The 24,558-nt window shown below is 42.7% G+C and overlaps 1 protein-coding gene across 2 annotated transcripts in view; it reads left to right on the forward strand.

The window, feature by feature from the left end:
• Nucleotides 1-15,453, forward strand: part of LOC122616536 (Ig-like and fibronectin type-III domain-containing protein 2) — a 77,018-nt gene extending 61,565 nt beyond the window's left edge. For both annotated transcript variants that reach the window (XM_043792019.1, XM_043792020.1), the window contains exons 7-18: nucleotides 336-549; nucleotides 1,015-1,288; nucleotides 2,483-2,809; nucleotides 3,621-3,940; nucleotides 10,588-10,741; nucleotides 10,824-10,941; nucleotides 11,373-11,565; nucleotides 11,623-11,869; nucleotides 12,039-12,717; nucleotides 13,371-13,696; nucleotides 13,780-14,024; nucleotides 14,542-15,453. In XM_043792019.1, coding sequence (XP_043647954.1) covers nucleotides 336-549; nucleotides 1,015-1,288; nucleotides 2,483-2,809; nucleotides 3,621-3,940; nucleotides 10,588-10,741; nucleotides 10,824-10,941; nucleotides 11,373-11,565; nucleotides 11,623-11,869; nucleotides 12,039-12,717; nucleotides 13,371-13,696; nucleotides 13,780-14,024; nucleotides 14,542-14,928 — 3,484 coding nt within the window. In that variant the 3' untranslated portion in view covers nucleotides 14,929-15,453. The remainder of the gene's footprint in view (nucleotides 1-335; nucleotides 550-1,014; nucleotides 1,289-2,482; nucleotides 2,810-3,620; nucleotides 3,941-10,587; nucleotides 10,742-10,823; nucleotides 10,942-11,372; nucleotides 11,566-11,622; nucleotides 11,870-12,038; nucleotides 12,718-13,370; nucleotides 13,697-13,779; nucleotides 14,025-14,541) is intronic.
• The last annotated feature ends 9,105 nt before the right edge of the window (nucleotides 15,454-24,558 follow it).

Consider the following 24,558-nt stretch of genomic DNA (forward strand, 5'->3'; position numbering starts at 1 on the left):
TCTCATAAGTACTCTCAAATTTGAATCGATAATCATCAATGAGCTTCTCATTTCGCAGTTAATCGCTTCGCAGGCCCATCCTCTACCCATCTTCCATGTTTGGAAAACCCACAGGCCGTTGAGCCCTAATAACAATTCCATGCCCATGCCCATGCCTATGCCCATGCCCATTCCTATGCCCATACCGATTTTTTTCTTTTCCACAATTCCGCACCCTTATCCTTATCCAGCGCCCAAACACAATGCTACTTGCTAATGACTCCGTAGGATGAGTTTTTATGCCGAATGCCAATTACGGAGCTTGCTCCTCTCCTCCGCTCTCCGGTTATTTGCAGATGCCTGCGCTTCATGTCCGAGTACAACAGCTGTCTGTTCCAGGGCTACGGCGTACTGGCCGATCCGCCGTCAAAACTCCGGACGGTGGCTAAGACGGACAGCTTCGTGATTCTGGACTGGAACAAGCCGAAGCGCCTGGCCGACACCGTCAGCACATATCACGTCAAGTTCCGACGTCTGGGAGTGGGTGATGACTATCTGACCGTGGAGAAGGTATTACACTGGCAATTTTCGTGCCAAAAGTCGTTCTAACATCAAGAAGTTTAGAAGAGTACTTATATATTCTTCCTAAAGCAAAAAAACTTTAAACAAGTATTGAAATAGGAAGAAAAGTAGTTTGTAAATAGAAAAGAGTGAATTATTTCAGAGCAGAGAGAACAAAGCAGGCTTATAAGTTAAATAATTAAAATTTATTAGGGTTCCATTAAACTACTTAAAGTAAAGTCATATTTACAGAGGGAATTAGTTAATTCCTGGTGGCCATAGAAAATACTATATTATTATCTTCAGCAAACAAATTGAACAACCTTAAAGAATTAAAACACAGTACCATTTAAAGTTTCCTTTATGATGCACAAAATTCTTGATGTAAGGACTTGGTTTTTCTGCAAGTGCATGCAATCTGCCGCCGCGGGAACCATTCCATAAATGGTTTGGCTAATTCATTAAGCTTTGCAGCGCCAGCCGCCGCTGATTCTCGAGGGCCTGGAGTCGGACATCTACTACGAGTTCTACGTGGTCTCGATAAACGCGTACGGCAAGAGCGAGGCCTCCCCCCGCCTGATCACCCGGACTCTGCCGGCGGAGCCTGTCGAGCAGACAGCCGCCAGATACAACATGACGACCTGCTGCCAGGCCTCCGGACTGCTGCCCCAGTGCGCCCCCCTCTGCTCCTACAACATTCGACTGTCCGATATAGAGCGACTGGGTCCGGCTTGTCGAGCCCAAATGCGTAAGTAACAGATGGATTTTCCAGGGGGTTTTCCCCGAACCACATGATATCGCTCCCTGGGAAAACACTAATTAGCGCGGGAATAGACCAGTCATTGTCCTCTGGACTGTTGTTAATTTAACGAGCTCATTTTGCATTTTTAGTTCCGTATGGCGATGCAATTTGGCATATTAAGTGACGCATTTGCCCATTTGGGCATAATGAATTTTTGCACTTATGCAAATCAATTTCTAGTTAATTAAACGCATAGAACCCCTGAAAACAGTGAAAACAGCCACTAGGGATGTTTGATGCTACTAAATACACGGGCATTTTGCGAAATGGTTATATCATTGAAAGCTGTTTGGCAGCAGATTGCCAGTGTTTGCCTGGGCTTATGTAATTTTAGAAGACTTACTGTGCATCATTGTTTGACTTCGCTTCAGTCTGAGCAAACAATGCAGATACAAGAACCTTTAGGATTTCTCAAAACATTTAATGGTTAGTTCTGATAACTACATTCTCTTGCCTTCTTGAATAGCTAAGAGTTGATTATCTAATTATGGAAAATAATAGCACCAAACAACACCTACTGATTTTAAATAGGTTTATTAGGTGCCTTTGAAAGTAAATTCAACAGTATATATTGTTTAGTAATTAATTAAAGAGGCATTGTGGTTTATTGAGTAATATTTAAAAAATTGCTCTTAATCTTTCTGATAGGATAATCTTTTATAAATAATTAACATCTTCTAACATCTTCATAATATCAAAGCGCTTTAAATATCGATTTACGTGCAATCAGAGCTCAGCCCTAATTTCCAAACTCCTTGAGTTCTGACATTATCTTCCTTTTATGTTTGACCAGAAACACTCAGTGCCAAAAATATCCCCGTCATTCTCAATCAAAGAAATTGAATCTGCCCCAATGCCACCGATGAGTGGGCAGAATGGTGCCCCAATTTACCCGTCACCTAGTCAATGATAGGAAATCTTTCGGTTAATTTCCTGTAAATTGCTGCCAAGTTGCCGACTCACGACTCGGATCCTTTAAATTATCTCATCGCAAGCGAAGTGGCAAACGGGGCAGAATTGATGAGTTCATGTCACAAATTGTTCCATAACAGAGCACAATGAGCCGTATCGCATCGCTGGGCGGGGAAGTTTATGCAAATGATGCCACAATATTAACCCATCTGGCACTCTAATCCTTAGCAATCCTGGCCCGCTGTGCAGCCGGAGGACGTGATCACAGTCCGTGCTGCAGTCGCCGTGGAGTCATTAACGCCTGCATGCCCCTCTGTCGCGGCGTCATGCCGCTCGCACTGACCACCAAATCGGCAACAGCATCGGCGGCTGCCGCAGCAACATCATCATCGTCATCGTCATCATCTGCAGCAGCGGCAGCAACATCTGCATCTGCCACCAGCAACAGCAATGCGGCAGGAGCAACATCATCATCGTCTGCCTCATCGGGAACGCCAAGCAATGCGCCCGATTGTTTATCATATGCCGGCAACATTCTGCAGTGTTTCGAGGAAGGTGAGTAGTTACCATGGCAGCTCTTCCTGCCATCCGTCCACATCCTGGTCTTTGTCTGTCGGAGTTGAGTGCCTAGTGCTGAGATTGTGACTGTCAGTGAATGCAATCAGCTCATTTCAAATCATCCCGTGCAATGCGGTCTTAATTAGGCGAGATGCTTGCGAGTCACCCAAAGTCACAGATACCATCAGTCATTTTAAAATTTGCGGTCTTCCTAGGATTCCAAACATTGAATAATTGGTGGAACAACAGAGCTATATTTTCTTAGTTAAACTTCTGAAAAAAACTATTAAGGTTATATAATTTTAAACACATGGAATCACATTTAACCATAATATATGCTTAATGGTATTTAACTAACTATCAAATAGATCATAGAATGAAACACCTTATAAGGTTTTTAAGGATACATTATCCTGTTCAAAGCGAGGTTAGACTGAATTTTGCTCATTAAATGTCACTGGAGGTCACAGCTACGCAGGCCGGCAGGCAGATAAGCTGCACCACTGGCCACACCCTGTGGTGATTCCATCGGTGGGTCTTCCCTGTGGATGGGATGCCCAACCCGATGCCCATGCCGATGCCGCTGGCCTTGCTGGGCTTGTGTTTGCAGCTAATTCTGTTTGTTTAATGGCGTGTCTGTGCACGTCGAGTATACGCACTGTTGCACGCCATTGTGCGCTAAATTATTTGGTCAATGCTTTGGGGCAACCGACCACAGCCCGTCAGACAAAACCAATATTGGCCAATTAAAGTTGCATTATAAAACAAAACAATGCTCACTCCTCTAACCCGCAATTCGTCTATTCAGGCACACAGAATATCCCAGGACCACCGGAAGATGTGCATGCGACATTCGTGAATCAGAGCAGCGTCAGTTTGGCCTGGACGCAGCCTGATGTGGATAATAGTAGCAATAGTAGCAGCAGTGGCAACGCATCGCCAGGTGACATGATAACCGGCGATGAACTGGCAGCTGGTGCCGTGGATCCTGCGAGCGCTGGAAAGGATGTGGCGAATGCTGGCGATGCCACAAGTGGGACAACTGGAACGGAGGATATTGAATTCATCGTACAATATGGCAGAGTCAATAACATGACCATGTACGAGACAGTTGCCAAATTGGAAAATGTGAGTATATATCGGTTTTCGACAATGGAACGTCTCGTTCTGCGCAAAACTTTTCCAGTGCCGAACTATTCCCCGCTCTGCTCTCCCTGTTCGTCGCACCTGTGAGTTGGCTTGGAAAAGTTTTTTTTTCCTCTTTTCCGTTTTTTTTTTTTTTTGTTGGACAGGCTCAGAGACTCGCACACACAATGGGGCACTTCATTTGCATTGGGGGCCTGCGGGCGGTCGCCTTATTACGATTTGCCTTTTGGGCCAAAATGCTGACATTATATATATTCGAGTGCCAATGGAATTGAAAAGAGCTTACAAATTGCCTTGTCTGTGCGCCGGAGGCCGAAGGGCGGAGGCCGGGGAGTCAGGACAATAACCGTTTCAACAACTTTCCGACCGGGGAGAACTTAAATTGCCAGCAGACCAGCAGAGTTAATGAAGAAGTTCGGGGACAGGAAATTGCTTCCATAACAAGCAGTCACATAAGCATATATTGTGGTCGTTTGGGCATACATGGCGTATGCGCAACGTGAGAGGTTATACTAATTGTTCAATTAAGACGTCAGTTGGGAAGTGCCTATCTAAAATCTATTGTTTAATTGAATGTTGGAGCACCTGAACTCTAGTCAACTATCTTTGAAATGATTGCATTTATTAAAGTTTTGTAACTGCTATTATTCAAATCAATTCAACAGCAGATATATCTATTAAATGAAAAAACCAGATATTACCCCCAGGTAATTGTAAACTAAATATATTTTTTGCGCGTTAAATTTGGATACAAATTACCAACCACATGGTGGATGAGTAATATGTGCAGTTAAGCCAATTATTTATTTAAATCCTTGGCCATCGGCTAAATCTCACTAAATGCATATATCGATGGCCATTGTTTATCCATGGAATCGACTAAAATCAATTCGATTTTTCCCCACTCACCCCACGAATTTCAAGTGCACTCCTCTCTAGCCAAAATATTCAGCTTTAGTTTAGTTCTATATGTATAAATATATATATATATATATATAGTTCTGATAGTTCTGGTTGGCCGCCGCCGCCGCTAATCCAATTCAGTATAATAATCTTTGAACTCTGTCCAAAAACATCGATTGAAGGGTGGTTTGCCAGGCTTAGATGTACGTGGAGCAATGTCTAAAGTTTTTGACGCCTTTTCAACAGGGGGGCGTGGCTGGGGGACTTATGGTCGCCATATGCATTGGCAACGTGCAAAACGTGACTATAAACTGCTAAAAATTGCAGTCGATCCACTAAAAAAATACAAAAATAGATGAAGAAAACAAAACCAACAAGAGTAACCAAAACCAGACAACGGACCAAAGTTGGCTCTGGCTTTGCCATTGGCACTGTTGTAATTTTCGATGTTGTTGCCATTTGTTGTTTTAGGCATTTTGTTGTTGCAATTGTTGTTGTTGCTATTGCCATTTTGTTGCATTTGTTGTTGTTGCTATTGCCATTTTGTTGCATTTGTTGTTGTAGTTATTGGCCGTTGTTGTCACACATCAACGCGCTTTGCTGGCAGCTGGGCCTGGTTGATGTTGCTGCTGTTGCTGCTGCGCCGTTGTTGCTGCTGCCGTTGTTGCTGCTGCTGCAGCATCAGCCATGGCCATCAACAGAGTTATTGGCCTCGAAAAACTCGCAAATGCTAAAAAATACAGCCATACGGCAACAACAAAAGCCTGGCCAGAGTTTGTCGCGTGTTGATGCGCACAGAAATGTATTTAAAGTGAGGTCGATGTTGCCGTTGTTGCTGTTGGCATTGCTGCTGCTGCTGCTGCTGCTGCAACTACTGCTACTGCTGCTGCTGCTGCTGCTGGGGCATTGCAACCTGTCGTCGACGACCTGGCAATGATGCTCCAGCTTCGGCGTCTCCATGGGAGGTGTTGTCGTGAGTTACGCTTAGGGAGCCAGTGGGTACTTGAGATGTTGGCAATCGACATAACAGGTGCGGTAACCCAAAAACGTAATTAAAATTTACCTAAGAACTTTTGATAAATGAAAAACAACGTACATCCTCTATCATCAGCAGAACAACCCGTCAAAGTTAATTTTAGAATGTATAAACTATAAAAAGATTACAAAATAAATAGAAAGTAAGTTAACATTCTATTTATTTTGTAATCTTTTTTATTAATGTGTTTTGCGCTGGTCTTCAGTGCTCATTTTTCTCTTCAAGATTCGTTGGCACTCGTTTGATTAAATATGAATGATTGATCGTGAGGTGTGGGAATCACAGTTTCTATTGACAGCTGAAAAAAAAATCCCCTTAGCAAGCGTGACAGTATCTTTCGTCACGTGAGCAACTCTACACCAGAAAAGCAATCGATATGGAAGATACTGTGCGGTGTCAGCTTTGGTTCGGTTTTTTTCTTCTTATACTCTGAGCTGTTTTTTGTTGATTGTGTTGTGGAAAATTCATTCGCCCTGTTGGCCGCTTACTTTTTCGTTTTCCCCTCACAGCTTTTTTTGTGTAGTTTTTTGTTTTATTTTCGCTTGCTTTGGTCAGCAGTGCACGCAGCTGTTGCGGTGATGCTGTTGCTGTTGGCTTAACTTGGGGCTGGCTTCGGCTTGGCTTAAATGCTTTTCAGTTTTGCCGTTTTTGCGGTGCCCCCACCATCGGCATCCCCATCACCATCGCATAGCCATCGCATAGCCATCTCCCGTTGGTGTCAAATGGTTTAAACGCGCCTCGCGAACCCCTTTTGAATGGGTTATTGTATCGCATGTATATATCTATAAGTTCGTGGCTATCGGGGGAGAACTGTACCCCAGCAGCAGCCTGCAATGCGTTGACTCAGTGTGACACTTTTATGGACAAACTTAATTGCTTTTGGACGTGTCAGAAATATGTAGAGAATGGCTCGCAAGTAAAACCTCATTGGGCGACAAACCGCTGGGCCAAGACGACTAATGGCTGGAAAGGGGAAAAGTTGTGCTCAAACTGGCAATCGCAATTCCGCCATTTCGATATTTAAAGGTAATTTCGCCGGCAGCCCGCTGTGTTTTTGCAACCCTTCCTGATTGAATCAGTGCCAATAATTTGGCAATTTCTATTCGTCGCCAATGCACGGCCGGCATTGTGTCACCAGCAGCATCAGCAACAAACAGTCCCACAAAAACATTATTCGGATCTACAGGATATTACATACCATCAGGACGAGGCATGGCTGCGGTGTGGGGGAATTGGGGGAGGGGGGGTTTCGGCAGAACGGAAATAAAAGGTTTTCCTTCACAGTCGCTGCTTTTCAAATGATTCCACTGTTGACTCTGGCCGAAAACGAACGTAACTTTTGTGATGATTTTTAGTGCCGCCGCTCTGCGTTAGTTGGAGTTGGACTTTTATTCCTATTTGTGTTTGTGTTTGTGTTTGCCAAACACACGGCCATAAAAAACTTTTTAATATAGCCGGCAACACTGCAAAGTAAGGAAAATAAAAGAGAAAAAAAGAAAACGTTGGGAAGGGACTGACCACGATGCCAGAAATTAGACACATTAAATATTCTGATACAGCTGTGAAGGAGCCAAAGGGGTTTGGGCCACGGCGATTATGTGCTTTGTCACTGCAGTCGACTTCGGGCCAAGACAACTGGTAAATGAGCGACGAGGGACCTAGTTTTATGGCCGGAATGTGACTCCCGTTCGGGGGAAGGACTTTAGATACAGCAGATAGACACTCGAAACAAAACTGTTCGAAACTGTTCGGAATAAGAAATGCTTTTGTTATACTTTTAAACCATATTTAATCAAGGAAGATCATTTTTTAAGTTTTCTAAAATATGCAAGGGCAATCATTCAATAAAAACACACATCCTTTCTAAATTGTGTAGGCACTTTGCTGTATAATGATCTTAATTTAACTGTATTATATAGTTTCACTGATGACCAAATCATACACTTCCTTATTTGAGTCTATGATATGATGCCCTGCAAAACCGTAGCATATTCCACACGGTGTAAACGTTGAAGAGATCTTTAATTTAGCATTTAATTTCTGTAAGTGCACTAGCTTAGTACCGAAGGACATCGCGCCATGCATTTTGAGCAGCTATTCGCTCAAGTAGTTGCTGGGGGAGGGGACTCACCTTCATTTCTGGAAGGTAACCCCATTAATTATTCAGTTAGGACCAGCTCGTCATGCCAATTGTGGCACATTTAAGTTGCGGTTAATGTAATTACGGAAGGGGACTGGAAAAGCAAAGCAAAATCGCGACACACACAGGACACACGCCCAACTAAGAGTCCTTTGGCTGCTATTAGTGTTGCCCTTTTTTTCTGTTTGGCCGTAAGGGCTGTCGAGAGCATAATAAATCGTTTTTCCCTTCTTTGCCTTGACAATCTTTTTCGGCTTTGAATTTAATGCGTTTTAGATAAGTTTCTAATGGAAGGAAATTAGTATTGAGCCAGGCAATTTATTCTCTCGGGCAGTGGTCACTAAATTCTAGTTAGTTTATCGCAGACTACCTGTGTCAAATGGATGTCTGGATGTCTGAATGTCTGTATCTTTTAACTTTAACCCCTACTCAGCTTTCCTGTTTCGGGTTCGGACGGGCTCTGAGGCTAAAATGGGTCCATTGCTGTGCATTTCATATTTGACACAAGTTGTCACAAGCAGGGCACGCAAAAGCAAACCCCGCTGAAATTGAGATTTACGACTTGACCCGGGCAAGACCAAAAACAAAAAAAAAACAAACAAATACAGAAAATAAAACAAAAACCTCTAACCATAAGCGAGATGAGGCTGCATACATATTTAGTGAGGTTGGCCAAACTGGCTCCACGAACAGATGTCCAACATCGCTCTGACATTGACTTACATACTCAAAATGACTCGTACGCCGGATAAGCTCATCGTGTGCGCTTCTAACAGCCGCTGCTCTTGGGGGCGGCTGCTCGCGTTGGGGGCGTGGCACTGAAATCAAATAATTTTAGCGCATTGCCAGCACTAAGTGGCTGAAATAACAAACTCTGCTCTGCTCTGGTGCCCGATGACGTTGATGGTGATGATGCCGCCACGGCTGCTGCTGCCAAGCTGCTGATAAAAACAAGTTAATGCTGCCCCCGCCCCCCGCAGATGTGACTTTGCTTTAAAAACAAACAGCGCTAGGCCATAAAACGAGATAAATTACTTAACGCGCCGCATTTTTTCGCACTGGCCACGCGGCCAAAAATGCAATTAAAGGCCAAAAACCGCACCGCGACTGCGACATCTGCAGGAGATTAAAAAACGAAAGAGACTGAAACAACACAACAGCAGCAAAAGCAGCAACGCAGCAGCAACAGCAGCAGCAGCAACACAACAGCAACAGCAGCAGCAACAACACAGCAGCAGCAACACAGCAGCAACATTAATTCAGCAGCAACATCAGGCAGCCAAGCGATTCGGTGTGTAAATGATTGAGATGGGTCTGAGATTGTAGGGTATGCAGAGATTAGGAAGTTACGATTTTAATAATGCTTTTTAAATGATAAAATACATGGCTGTGCAGATAAATAACTATTCTATATATAACAATAATGACAAAAATGGAACGACTTGATTTATGTAGTTCCGTAAATATATTTGTATATTAATAATATTTTATATTTCATTAAAGGAAATTTATAATTGCTAGTTTCATAATTCATAAAATAATCGTTTGGATGATTAAGAGGACTGAGAGATTGCAACATAATTCTGAGGATTCCCCTTAATACAAATGCAATACTTTCCATTCCAATCCATGTGCCACCAGATTCCCACAGAGCAGCGCATCCATCTGCCCCCAAAGCTGTAACACCAACAGATTACGCTAACGATTTTTAATGTGGATTTGCGCGAAGTGGGGTTTTTGGGAGTGGGGTCACGTCGAGTGTTGTGGGTAAGGGGGAGGCGGGAAAGCTCCATGCATAGACCAGAGTCCGAGATATAGCTGTCAATTTCGAGGATGGCTTTTGAAACAAAATAGCGCCAGTGCGGACAGTGGGGACATGGTACTGGAACTAGAACTGGACCTGAATCGCAGATAGCGAGATAGGGGCAGGCAGCAAAGCCCGATGAGTTGAATGACTGCGACAATGGCACACTGCGAATGACTGTGATGATGATGCAGCTGTCTGGATTGGACGATGCTGGGAACAGGGTGTGGCGTTGGTGTCATTTTGTGGGCTAAATACCACAAATTGCGCTGCGTGGCGGCAATTACAAAAAGTACTAATCATGCCGACATGTCTTTCAGCGAAACCAAGCCAAACCACAGCCACGAGCAGACGACAGCACTGCAGACTGGACAATTTTTTTATTCGTTTAAAGCGAAATGGAGGACCCTCGATGGGGGGAGTAGATTTTTGGGGGCTAATTGGAAAATTAAAGCAGCATGTGTGGGGTGTATGGCTGTATTGAGACTTATTACCAAACATTTTAGGACTAAACATATCATATTAAACATTGGGGAGTAATATTATAGTCTGAAACTTTTTGTTTATGTTAGTAATCTTGACTATTCGAATGCTATCTATGTCTTAGGATATTTCTCAGGTCGACCCCCCTTTGCTCGTGATTCTTGAGCTCACTTTATTCATTGCAATTTTCACACATTTTTTTCTCGTTCTCGTTAACGTCTCGTCGTCGTCGGCTGCTCGCTCACATGCAATTATACACTTAGGAATTGACCACCAATGAGACGAGTATCGATTTGACCAATTTGGATGCGAATGCCTTGTACCGAATTACGGTTGTGACGCGCGGAAAATTTGGCACATCGCTGCCGGCATCCATGCTCTTGCTGAATACAACGGACCAACAACGGACCGGCGAAGGTGAGTTGGCCAACTCAGCTCCCAAATTTGTTGACTTAATTGTTGTGTGGTCTCCTTTTCTACTTATGTGTGTGCCCTACAGCCTGGGGAGCCCCCTCACCGCCCCACTCGCTGACGGTGGTGGCCCACAGCGCCACCTGGATGCAGCTCACCTGGCAGCCGCCCGAGTACGCCCATCCGCACGAGAGGATTACCTACAGGTGAGCAGCAGGGTCACGCCTTAAGTAGCCACTGCTAGAAAATTGGCGGGCAATTTGAAACAGTTTGAAATGGTTTATTTGTTTCAAACAAAGTGTAAGAACTGTTTGTGTTTTATATCTAAAATGTACAACTTTTGTTTTTGATCTAGGAAAACATGTTTTTGTCTTTTGTGGCAGTTTTTTAATAGTAAATGTTTAATGACTTTAGTGCCTTAATTTGTAAATATTTATTAAGGAAATGGTAATGGATGAAATCATATTAGACCATTTGATTTAATTTTTAAGTCATATCTTTAAGAGGTGGTAAGCCTTTAAAATTAGTTAAAGGCCATTAAAGTGCGCTGGTGCTGGTTTTAAAAACCAATTTGCAGTCTTTTCTCCGCTTTGGTATGGATCTAAGACCCCACTCCCCTTTTTTGTTCCTCCTGCAGAGTTTACCACAAGGCCATGAGGGCCGAGCAATTCATAAAGATTGAAACGAAGCTGGCCTGGCTGAGGATGAACAACCTGAAGCCGAGCTCCCAGCATGTGCTCTACGTGGAGGCTGTGGGCGAACGTGGCGATTCCCTGCCCTCGGAGACGCTGGTGGCCTGGACGGATCCCGCCCTGCCCGCCTTCGTGGATGTGAGTGCTCGCCTCGGGCTTTATTTTTCGGTTAACTGAGGTGTACTTCACTTGCAGCCCCCCACTGTGCATCCGGGCGACAACATACCGGAGGGCGGTTCCATGACCATTCTCTGTCTGGCCTTCGGCAACCCGGCTCCCACCATCTCGCTCTACGTGGGTGGACATCTGGTGCGGCAGGACGCCTCGCGGCACATGGTCACGGTCATTCACAACGTGTCGACCGACATGGAGCACATCTCTTGCTATGCGGACAACGGCTACGGAGTGCCCATGCAGGCCACCAGGAGGGTTAACATATGCTGTAAGTAATGCAATGAGGGTTAATTCGCTTAGCTGCCTTATAGTGTCAAGTGTCTCTCATAATGCTACGAATCTAAATCGTTTCACTAAAAATAAATAAATTAAATAAATGCGGCTTAGTGTTATTTGATGTTTTAAATACGATTTTCAACTTAAACTATTTCCTGCAGATCCTCCAAAAATCCAGGCTGCTGGCATCACCGTGGCCAGCATTGGTGATGAGATCGAACTACGGTGTACCGTGAACTCCAAGGTGCCGCCCAAGACGATTTTCTGGAGGGAAAAGGATGGAAGGGTGCCCGTGATAAATGGCGGGAACTATTTCATTTCCGTGAAAGCCAACGAATCCCGACCCCATTATTACACGATGTCGTTAAGGATCAGCAAGCTGCAGGCCAACGATGTCGGCGATTATTTCTGCCATGCGGATAATCCCTACGGAGCCACCACCACTCCGGTATCGGTGCGTATACGCAATACGCCGGCGCTCAATCACAACGTATCCGAGTGCTGTGCGGCGCAAAATGTTTCGATGCCATGTCGCAGTGCCTGCAGCTATTACGTGGACTTCGATGCGATTGCGGATCGACCTGAGTGCATTGTGGACTTCGACAAGCTGATGCGATGTGCCGCCGATGGCTCGGATCACAGATCCTGCTGTGCGGATGAGCATGTGCCCCGAAAGTGCCTCAATTGGTGCCGCGGTGAGTCCGTTCGGTCCAAGGAGATCTGCAGCCTGCAGTACGCCCGCACAATTGTTGGTTGCTTTGAGAAGAACCGCGATCGATTGCCTGGACCGCCGGAGAATATTGTGGTCAGCGTGGTGTCCGACAGCGAAGTTAATATCAGGTTAGTAAATCCTTTCACTCGTTTTCAAGTTCCCATGAAAAAAGTGAATAAGCCTTTTAAAAGAAACTTCTTTGGAATTTAAAAAATACTTTCATATTATTTTCGATACTATCAAGAAGAGAGTTTCGTTTGCGCCTTTGGGCCGCAGATGTAGTACAATCTATTTTTGTCCACTGTCCTACCTAAACAAAGTTTAACCGAGCATAAGCCATTTGGCTTTAAGCCCCCAAACTATGTGGCACACGTTCCAACCCCACGGCTAAGCTCTTAAACACTTTTGTCCGAAGCGGAAGTAGACTCATCCATTTAGCGCACCAAACCCAATACATTCATTATCCTTCTCTTCGCCACACATCCACTCATGTGTCTCTGCATGTGTGTTTGTATGTGTGTGGGTATGAGGACTTGTGTGTGGACTGGGCCACTAATAGACCGCAAATCCATTAAAGCTGAGATTTTTTATCTCACTTTAATACACTCGGTCAACGTCAAAGGTTGATGAGGGCTGCGGACCATTGGAACTGAACTCAACTCAACCTGGTGCCGCATTAAATTTATTAAAATTCCAGACAAGTTGTGTGTGCGCCTGCAACAATATTACCGAGCACTCATAATGCGGCGCCGTCGCTCTATGAAAAACTATTTCATTACAGATGGGATGCGCCGACAAAGAATCCAAATGCCGTTGACGGTTATAGAATATTTTACCACGAGGCCGCCATACTGCCGCCAACGTCGTCGAGCTCGAGTTCGAGTTCGAGTTCGGGCGCCCCATCCTCGGATTCTGGCTCCTCGATGGAGAATCCCGGCATGGATACCCTGGCCGCCATGAATAATGCAACAAGTATGGGCAACAGCAACAACGCGATGGCTGCTCTCGAGATACGACGCATCGACGTAAAGGACACAACAATAAGCATTAATGGCCTCAAGAAGGATGTGCTCTACGAGCTGGTGGTGAAGGCTGGCAATAGCTACGGTGAGTTGGTTATGTTACCTGGAAGGCCAAAAAGTAGATTTCGAGTCCTGGGCGAGGTTTTAATTTGCCGACTTGTCTTGCAGGTGCCAGCGTGCTCACAGATCCGATTAGGTTCACCCTCGGCGAGCACCATGTGACCTCGGCCACCAGCAGCTACTCAAGTGCCGTGGGCACCATCAGTGGCATTGTGGCCAGCATTTTGGCCATTCTCCTGGCGGCGGCGGCCATTGTGTTCTATCGCCGACAGCGCTCCACCTACGGAAAATCAGCCAACGGCAATGTGGCGTTCGAGAATCCCACCTACACCAGGGGCCTCGAACAGGTGCAGGTGTGTACGGCGATCGATTGCCATTTTTTCCATCATTCTGTTTTATTAGGAGGGTATCTGCATAACCTTGGGGTATATAATATTTTATGCACTCCCACTATCTTGCATAAATATACGCGCAGACAGAGGGATGTTGTCCGCTAAAGCGGTTGTCCGCTTAACAGAGAAACTGCTTCTTTGAAGCGCTTAAAAGATCAATAACAACTATTTATTATCTTAATAAATTTACTTTAATACTTTCAATACGAATTTATACAAAATTTACAATACTAAACATTTTGAACTGGATATCATATAGTCGGCTTGCTCGACTTCTGTCACCCAATCTGTTTTGCTAAACTGCGAGTTGGCCCATGTTTGTTTAGTGTTATAATAGCTGTATGTTTTCGTGTATTTTTCGTAGGTGTGTATTTACTTATATTTTGTGTGTTATAACTGTCAATGTCTCTTTCTACCTCCCCCTTCTAACCGACGACACATCGACACCCGGACATGAACATTGTATGAACGGCCATAGCTACCCACCGTCACATCGGCCATCACGACGCAAAATGGCAACCACCATGGGATGAGCAGCAGCAACAACAACGGCAGCAGCAACAGTCACAGTCATGGTCGTAATGGCATCGCCGCCACCATGACGACATCCACAACGACAACGGCGCCGACGGCAGCGGCAGCGGCAGCGTCATCGGCCACCTCGGCAGGTGTCGCACTCACGGGGAACAAGCAACATCAGCAGCAGCAGCAGCAACAGCAGCAGCAACACAAGAGTGCGGCAGATGCGGCGCATCACTTTCATAACCCGCTCAGCAATACGCAGTGCAATGAAGTAAATCCCACAATTTATGAAGAGCTCAAACTTGGCCAAGAAGGTGCTGGATTTAAGAAACTTGTGCCATAAACGTAGCACAATAACAATAACAACCACACAGAGACAGACAGCAACAATAACAATAACAACAACAGCCACAGCAACACGGGACGAATGACAACAAAAAAATGAACGACAACAACCACGTATAGCTAGCGAACTTATATATATATACTATATATATAGAAATATATACGCTAAATGTAGACATAGGCCGTGTAAACAGCGCGAAGCGCAACCTCAAACAACTACACTTACACAAACAAAAACACAGACGCTGACAAATACAAGTACACAGCCACACTCACACACACAAACACACACACAGAGAAAAACACACACGCACACGTAGACAGTGTGTACTGTGACATCTTTACAGAATGCATTGCGAGAAAAAACGTTGGGTAACATAAATTTTTGCTTGCAAAAATCTTATTTGGGTAGCGTGTAATAAGTAATAAATTTTTAGTATGTAACTGTGATTCAAAACGAAAACAATGTAAAATAATTAACTAATTGGTAATGAAGTAAGCAAAACTGATTGAGAAAAAAATACCAATGATTAGTAAAAATCTATATATGCTAAAAGTGTTTTCATTTCGGCTTTAGTTGGGGCTAGAACGCTTGAAAAGGTCTAGAAGATTTGGTAACAACTGGCTATTATTAAATATTAGATTTTTCTTCTGCTTTTGAGATTTTATTTATTGATTGCTTTTAATTATATAAGTAAACTTTGAAAGCTAATATGAATTAAAGTATTCTTGAGTATTCTTATGTTTGGTTGAAATTCTTAAGTAATGCTATGTGCTGTCACGCTGCTCTTTTATTGTGTGGGCTTGGTTTCTTCAAGTGTATGCAAACAACGGTAGACTACAATATTAAAAGATGCCTGTGTAGGTTCCATCCCCACTGAGTCTCCCCGCTTCGTCCCCCTCGCCTCGTCCTCGTGCTTACGCCTTTACCAGCGCTTCTCATTTTGATGAGGACGAAGATGGAAGCTCCGCTCTGTTCGCTTCATGCCGTCAGATGTTTGCTCGTGTAATGTTGCATACGTTATGGCGACTAGTACACACCCACACCCACACACACAACCGCGCGCTTGTACCTCTTCAAACACACGCACACACACCCACACACACACACACACTGGCATTATTAGCAAAAGGACGCATCCGCATCCGCATCCGATGGAGGAGAAAACAGCTAGCGATATGCGCACAAAGTTTAACTTTCATATGTAAATTCCTTTTTATTACGAGTACAATATCCGAAAGAGATAGAGAGCCGCCCGATGGAGGAGTTTTGCCGCCGCTCGACATGATACACTTATAATCCGTTATGATCTGATACTGATACGGATGATGCCATCATAGTGACAGCCTGTGCCACCAGAGATTATTATAATTTAGTTACCAGCGCGGCCCTTGTGCGACAACACTTGTGCGCGTTATTCTTTATGCAAAATAAGCACAAGCGAAGGCGGAAAGTGAAATCCTGCAGATTTTTCGTATGATTGGCGCAAGGCGTGTAAACAGCGATAGAGTAAACTTCATAAATGTCAAACAACGGAAGGCTTCAAATGGTTGAGCACTGAGCCATATATATAAACGGCATCAAATCCATTCGAATTTCATGCAGAGAAAAAATCAGTTCTTTATCTCAGCTTTTTACTATCGAGATTTTAATATACCCATTTGTTCTATATTGAGTATATTCAGTTTAGTGTCAAACGAACTTCAAATTTAATAATTACATTGCTGTTAATCAGTTATTATTATTGGAATTACTATTACTTCTATTATCACCAACATCAATTGTAGAGTACAAAAAATAGGAAATTATAGGGAAAAATCTCAAGCTTATAGTAAGGAATTTATTTTTTTTATTACTGAAGAAAAAACAAATTTAGATTGTAGAAGTATTTTTATCACGCTTATAAAAAGATTTTTTTTTTTTTAATTACTGAAGAAAAAAACAAATTTAGATAGTGGCAGTGCATTTTTCCATGTGTAGGCATCTTTATCCTTTCAAATTCCACTTTAATAAGTAAGCAGGATCCGAGAGTTTAGTCGAGCTCATCAAATGTTGCAGCAGCTCTTGAGTAACTTCCGTTTTTTGATCTGCTGATGGTTGGCTGAGAACGCTGGCAGAGTGCAATGGCTCTGAATAAACGCCGCCTGAATTATGCAACACGTTTAAGTGCCTGCATTCTTTGTGCCCAAACACACATACTCGTACATGTGCCAACGAAGCCCCTGAATCTTTTGTGCATTCTGTTTACTCTTCTGCAGAAGGTTCTTGGCTGGTTGGCTGCTTGGCGCTATACTCGTAGATGCTGATAAAACTGTTGACAGTCGCCAGATAAAACTGAAAATTTACAAGTAAATGATATTGTCTAGCAACCAGCTGCCCACTTTGTGGCTGATTGCACAGCCAGGACCTCAGTCGTGGAGTGTCCTTGTCTAAAGAGCACACCTGCTTGCCCTCGTCCTGCGGTGGCCCTAATGAGTTTTTCGCTGCAACTTCTCCGTTATGCATAAATTATAAAAATATATTGATGAGTGCAGTTGCTGTAGTATTAGTAGTTGCATTGTGTCGTCAAGTGAAATTACTTAGAAGTACAAGTGAAGGACAAAAAAGTTAGGGAGGTACAAAAAGTTCTAAATAATATTCAATAAAAGAGTTTAAGAGGGATGTAATTTATTTTTTTTAGGTTTTTTTTAGATTCTATTTTAGATATTGAAATTTATGATGGGTTCTTGTGTGCGTGTCAGGACCGTATAGATAGAAAATAAATAGAATCAAAAGTAAATAGAGATATCTGCAATTCCTGCTTCAGCATTTAATCTTGTTTATTTTAGTTACAACTTCAAAACTAAATAGACTCCATTCTTCTCTCATATACGCAAATCGCATCAATTTTTTATGCACAGCCACTTCACATGCTCTCAATATTGGTTGTCAGGCAATAACTTCAAATAGATATGACATAATAGATTTAGATAGAGGGCTATTTTAAAATTTAGATCCATTCGACGAGAATCACAAATGAAATGAAAGCAATGCCGATGGATGGGGACATAAAAGCCAATTTCACAGTATGCCAAGTGATTTATTGAGACAGAGAGCTCACCTCCTCTTTGGTCCTCTGTCCCCCGGATTCTCGGATTCCCTCATCTGGTGCTGTGCTATGTAGAGCGGCAGCTTTTATTTATCGCTAAACTAATAAATCTTGGCGTAAAAATGGAAAATATTGTATACGCCACGTTGTGCCGAGTCCTGAATCGATGGCTAGCTAGCAAAATAAAAAAAAAACACAATAGAGGCCATAGTCCAAGCAAAAACTCATAAGTGGTAGCGGTTCAAGCATTGGCCACAAAAAAACTTCTCCACATATAAATTTCATATTAAATAATGGTTTAATGATTTTATTATTTTATTTGTTTATTCGTTTCCGGCATCCAAACAATTAACTCTAACGAACTGCAAACTGCGGGAAATAAAAACAAAATAATAATGCTAAAAAAAACGCACAGACACGCTGCGTGTCAAAGTACAATGGGTGAGTGCCAGTGAAATTAATTTTTTAATGCCCCTGTCCTACAAAATTTTATTGGGCATTGCTTCCCCATTTGGCTTTATTCCTCCCTCGTTTTCTTTATGATTATTACTCGATGTTTGCCTTGGCGGAATTATATTTTTTGAGTTTTTACAGCTTCCGAGGCAATCACAAATCAGTTTTCTTACTCCTGTTCGCTTTTTTTCTTTGCATATTTTTGCTGCCTACTTATCGGGGTCGTGCGTTTCGCAGGCCTTCGAATTTTAATTGCGAAAGCGTGGACAGGCGTGTTTTGGCCCTGGTATTGCCACAGGATTTGTGTGGAAATCGGCGACAGGAGCAGCACAAAATTTGGGTTTAATGGCATTGCGTGAGTTTAGCGTATTAGGGATGTAATGCAGAGCGAAAACTAAACAAAAAAATAACATGAGCAGATCGCACACGTAAGTACTGCTCTAAAATAATAGTTAAGCTTATGTTTTTGTTTATGTCTGCCTGTTTGTTCGGCACTTTTTTACACAACTCAAACACTATGGTACTTGTAATAACAATTAACAATTAACTTTTTATGGGGTCATGCATGTTGTTGGACATATAATAAATGTTTGTAAATGCCACCTATCGATTCTGTTATTTTTTATCCCACTCCCTGCGTGCTAATTATATAATTTACAGCTGCATATGCTTCCCGTTAATAGTGCTGTAAATATGAGGCATTAATGTCGATATATGTGGATATATGTGGCGCCCGCTGGGTGGCCCCCGACTTTAATCAGTCGCAAGGCATAAGCGCACATCCGTATTAATTTCTGAATCGATGGGTTCGCCAGTCTCCGGTAAGTATGCTCCAGCATACAATAATACATTCTTGTTGATTTTATTGCCAGGCGCCCCAGCAATATCCTTTTAATGTGCGAGTGTGTGTGTGGACTCGAGGGATGCTTCACTTGCACGGCGTTATGTTAATTGAGGCTGATTGACCTGTTCGCGCAACTGATGGAATCGTTAATCCGAAATATAACGTAACAAAAGCGAAAAACTGCCGAGAGTTCGCCTATACATTTTCTTGTATAGCAATAATAGTTTAAATACCTTTAGGGCTTAAAATATGTACTTACAAATTGTTACATTTGTTGAATATTTGTTTGCAACGAAATCAGGAGCTTCTTTGAATTAACATATGACAAGTACAAGACTTTTTAATTATCCATCTTTGTGGAACGCCTAATTCTGTTGTTATTTGTTTAAGCAATTCATAAGCAAACCATACAAAACAATTTCAAGAAAATTCCGTAAACAATTAAGAGCTGTCGAGGAAATTCCCTAATTTAATGAAGACATTCTGGCACGCCATCAGAACAAAAACAGATGGCCGGAGCAGGAGACCATTTAGGCTTAACCACCTAATGAAAGACATCTGGCTGGTGACCGCAAATGGCCAGGCTCCAAGATGCATTAACCAAAGGATGTGTTCAGGCATTTCCAAGTGAGCGCCACGCGGCGTATGCGTAATGCTACACCCAAAAGTCGGCTAAAAACATCTGCCTTCCACCCTTTCCCCTTTCCCCTTTTGGCAGTGCGATGTGTCAAAAGACAGAACAAGAACCGCAGGTGCGGTATTCCCTGCTCTCTGGCTTTTTGTATTTGTATGTTTTTCTCAATGGGTGGGAGATGGAGACCGGGTTGGGCGACTGAAGCGCTTTTGCATACTGTAACTGTACGAGTAACAACATGCACACGGGGCAAACATTTTTGTAAACACAGTTTACAGTGCGGTTAACAAATATTCATGGCGCACATGGCGTATGAGTGTTGCCCTCGTGGCACTTGATAAAACGCGAACACTTTGGTCCACAGGGTGGCGGTTCGTGGTGGAGAACAGCAAAAAGCCAACAGAGAGTTGATGGAGGTGAGTTGTGGGTGGTGGCCGGGTAATGGGACAAACAAAATATAAAGGAACGCCTGAAACACTTCATTATACTTTCTAATTTCCCTTTTATCGTTGCTGACTTGCATCTTTTTATGACATTTATGTTCCGTGATTGGATTCAAAGATCTTCTAGCTTACATACGTTATTAAAGTAGTTATTTCTGTAAAGCTCTTAAAATACAATAATTATATAAAAAGTATCTAATAAAACCTGTAAAATGATAGCTTGGTATATAAACTTTTTAGTAACAACAGGTGACGCATTTATATAAGATGTCCTTGCAGCTCCATTAAATGACTTTTCAATAAAATGACTTTCAATTAATCAAAAGGTAATCAGCCTGATTATCACACACTGAAATGAAATAAAAGGTATCCCCAGAAAAGGCATTATACTTCGAAATAAAATTACCTTGACCGAAAATTCCACCACCAATCTGACCCCCCAAAGTCAGTTCCATACAGAGTCGACCAAAATTAATTTCACATGCATGAATGTTGTGAAATTACGGGGAATCGTTAAACTTGCTTAAGCCGGGTAATGAGATATCATTCCGATGTCATAAGCTGGACTCCTCCTGGCCGGATATAAGCCGCCGAACAGAAAGGGCCGGGTTCAAATGCTTAAGCACGAGTGGAGCTTAACGCATTTTTACAACACACACACATTCAGTTGCTCCCATACACACACACACACACACAGAGAACGAAGGCCAGGACATTCAGGCAGACAGTGAAAAATATGACACCCTATTTCCGTTTCCCGTACGCTGACAATAATGGCAGACAATATGGCGCAGCTTACGCTCAAAAGTGATTGCCACACCAGCCGACAGCTATCCAAAGTTTCGTTGAATGTAAAAACAAAAAAGCCGCTCTCGCACACACACACACACAGAGGCACAGAAAAGCTGGCAAAAGATTATATGTCTGGGATTTTTGGGGTAATTTAAGCGGCTTTTTGCCAGGAACCAAAAAGAAAATCCCGAAAAAAATTATGTGTGTGTATGTATGTAAAGGCGCTGCCTAACCCTGTGCAAGTTTTAAATTAATTTTCATTAAATGTGGCGCACACGAAATTGTTTTAAAGTGATTATGGCCGTGGAAAATTATGCTCCTAATAGAGGAGAGCAGAAGGGGATGGAAACGGGCGCCTAAAAGCAGGCCACGGCTGTTGACAATGATGGCGCATTTAACGGTATTAGGCAGGATGTCGCTGTGTGTCTGTGTGTGTGTGTCTGTGTGCTTGTGTCCTGAAAACAGGGGATAACAGTCATGAAGACAGAGAGAGAGGGAGAGACAGAGAGAATATAGAGTGTCTCTGGCTTACCCAATCAATATGAATTGCATTATTGTCATCCCTTTTTTAATAAATATCTTTTTAATTATGCATAAATTATAATTAACTACTCGGCACGGCCACTACTGCCAGATCGGCAGCAGTCGAATGACAGTCACTGCATAATAAATGCCTGGCGCACATAATTAGTGTTAATTATTGAATTAATGCACTCGCCATTGTAATTTCATATCCACGAGATGCACTCGCCCCCAAACTCCGCCCTTTACCACTGCTTTGCCGGCATATTTCAGTTTACTTTTTAAATTACCCGCTATAATATATATAACGCATTTTCCGCGCAACATATTGTTTTAATTATGCCTTTAAGTGATTTACATTGATATTTCGCGTTCAAGAGCATTTCACGAGAGTGCGTAAAAAATATCAAAGACTAATGAGCTGCACTTCAGGCTGAATGGAAATGTGTTAAATGAATTGATTACTCACACAAGTACTTCAGCTGCCTTAATTATTGACAGAGCCGAAATTTAATAAAAGCATTTTATTGTGAGCACAAATAAGGAAGGAGTCGTATTTGTCGCTTCCACTTATTTGACTTTGAGCTAAGCATATAGACTGACATCTAAGATAATGATGTTTGTCTGGCTTGGTTTATGCAGTCATTAAAATGTCATGCATTTGATAAATGTTGTGCTGCAAAAGTATTAGGTCTCTTAAGAGTTAAGTATTTATGATTAAAATTGATGATACATTTTTAAACGCAACTAAATTAACTATAGTCCAAATACAATAAGCTTCGGGCCTAGTTGACATCAAGTTATCCAATCGCTGCTTTCCTCTTATTAATCTGATGAACTATCGATTTAAAAGCCAACAATACCCATACGAGCCGTTCAATTTTCCCGATTATTCAGTCAGAACGTCGTTTCCAATTTATTTCCTTCGAAGTCACCTGCAGTGGAAATGTAATAACCCCGACCATTAGAAGACAAACAAGTTCCTGAGCACCGCAATTGCCTGCGAATATCTGTCTTTGTCTGGTCGTGTTTGTGTTGACGCTGTTGCCCTCTCACCCGCTCAGCCACATACCCGGGCAACCTTTCAACTTTATTTATTAAAAGTGCTTATTACTTTAACACTTGAGCGCGATTTAACACGATTTGCTCAAGTATTTTCGTACGACAACGAGGACACATTCCGGCGTTCTCCTTCTCGTTCTCGTACTCGGTCTCCTTTGCCAAAGAGCAAGCGAGTGTCAAGGTATGTCTCTGTCTGGGCCAACTGTCTGACTGTCTCCACTGTCTGTCTCTGCTCGAGTGTCCTGTGCTGGGTCCTCGTCCTTCCCCATCCTTGGGATCCTTGAGTATTTAGCTTACCTACCGAACACCAAACACCGAACACCGAGAGCAGTTTCATCTTTTTCATGTGCAGCGAGCAGCTCAGCCAAGAAAGCAGCTTCATCATTTTACTCTTTTCGCACTCGCACACTGAGAGAAACTTGAAGTCTTAAAAGTATTCAAAAATCAAAATGATTGTATTGTATTCAGGTCTTCACTATTTCCAAGTAAGTAAGTAGGTAAAATAATGAATTACAATTATAAAAATGCATACTACATCAATTATTACGAAACCAAACAATACATTTTTTAGAAAAATGATTTACTTCACTCCAATATCAACCATTTTTGATAGAAAAATATAAATTAAAAATGTATTACGCGTACTGATTTATTTATCTCCACTTAAAGCATTTGTCACTTACAGGAAATAGACAATAAGGAAATGGTTTAGTAATTGAATTGTTATTTACAATGCAATCGAATTAAATGATTTATTACTTCCTCAGAATTGTACCTACAATTGAATTGTAGTTAACAGCACCAATAATGAAATAAGTTTAAAAGAGCACTCTCTGGTATTTTCATTTGTCACTCACAAATCACACAAAGTATTTTTCTCTGTACACCGGGAGATGTCCTTGGAAGCTGTGTGAGGTGGTCCTTGCCGGCTCTTCAACGCCTGACTGTTGGCTGTAGATCGACTTGACTGCCTTTAGCTTCAGCCCCAGCGACTGCCCCTTTCCCACTGCCACGCCCCATTCGTGGCCTGCTATCATTGCCAGCATTTTGCTGGGGTTTTCCACGGGTTTTTCCGGGGTACAGGGGTTCTGGGCTGATGGGCTGCTTGGCTGCTGGGCTTCTGGGGCCTGCCCCTAATATTGCCCTTGACTGTTGTCAACATGTTCAGCGTATTTGTTGTTCGAGTTGTTCGCTGTTCGGTGTTCGCTGTTGGTTGTTGCTGTTGACTTTAAGTGTGTTGATTTCATACAATTAACTTTTTGTCTGTTTGTTTTGTGCGACTTCTGCTGGCGTTCGGTCTAATTTCCTGCTTCGCTTTCTGGGGTGCTGTTGGCCAAGCACTGACATCGTTTGACAGCCACGTGAGCTTTAACAAGCTGGGGCCAAAATGCCAGATCCGAATCCGACCGCAACGTGGCGTATACGCAACGTGAACTGTTTTTTTTTACTCATACTTTTTGCTTTGTGGCATTGCAGCACAGGAAACCTGAAAAAATTTAATATTTATTTTTATGTTTTTGATTTAATTTTCCTCTTTTCAACATTATAGGAATGTGCGAGTGTGTGCGTGCTGGCCGCCACAGTTATGAGGTTTTTGCGTTGTTGCCGCTCGTGGGATTTATGAAAAATTTAGTTTTTCTTGTTACTTTTACTGCTTTGAGGTGATTTTTATTTTTATTCTCATCGCGCGACGCGCGTTAAGTTCCCGTTTTATACTTTTATTATTTCTCCTTCACTTTTTACGATACCGTGTGTGCGGTTGGAAGTGCGGAGTGACTGTGTGAAATGT

The sequence above is a fragment of the Drosophila teissieri genome, chromosome 3L (assembly GCF_016746235.2).
Source record: "Drosophila teissieri strain GT53w chromosome 3L, Prin_Dtei_1.1, whole genome shotgun sequence".
Classification (NCBI taxonomy): Eukaryota; Metazoa; Arthropoda; class Insecta; order Diptera; family Drosophilidae; genus Drosophila; species Drosophila teissieri.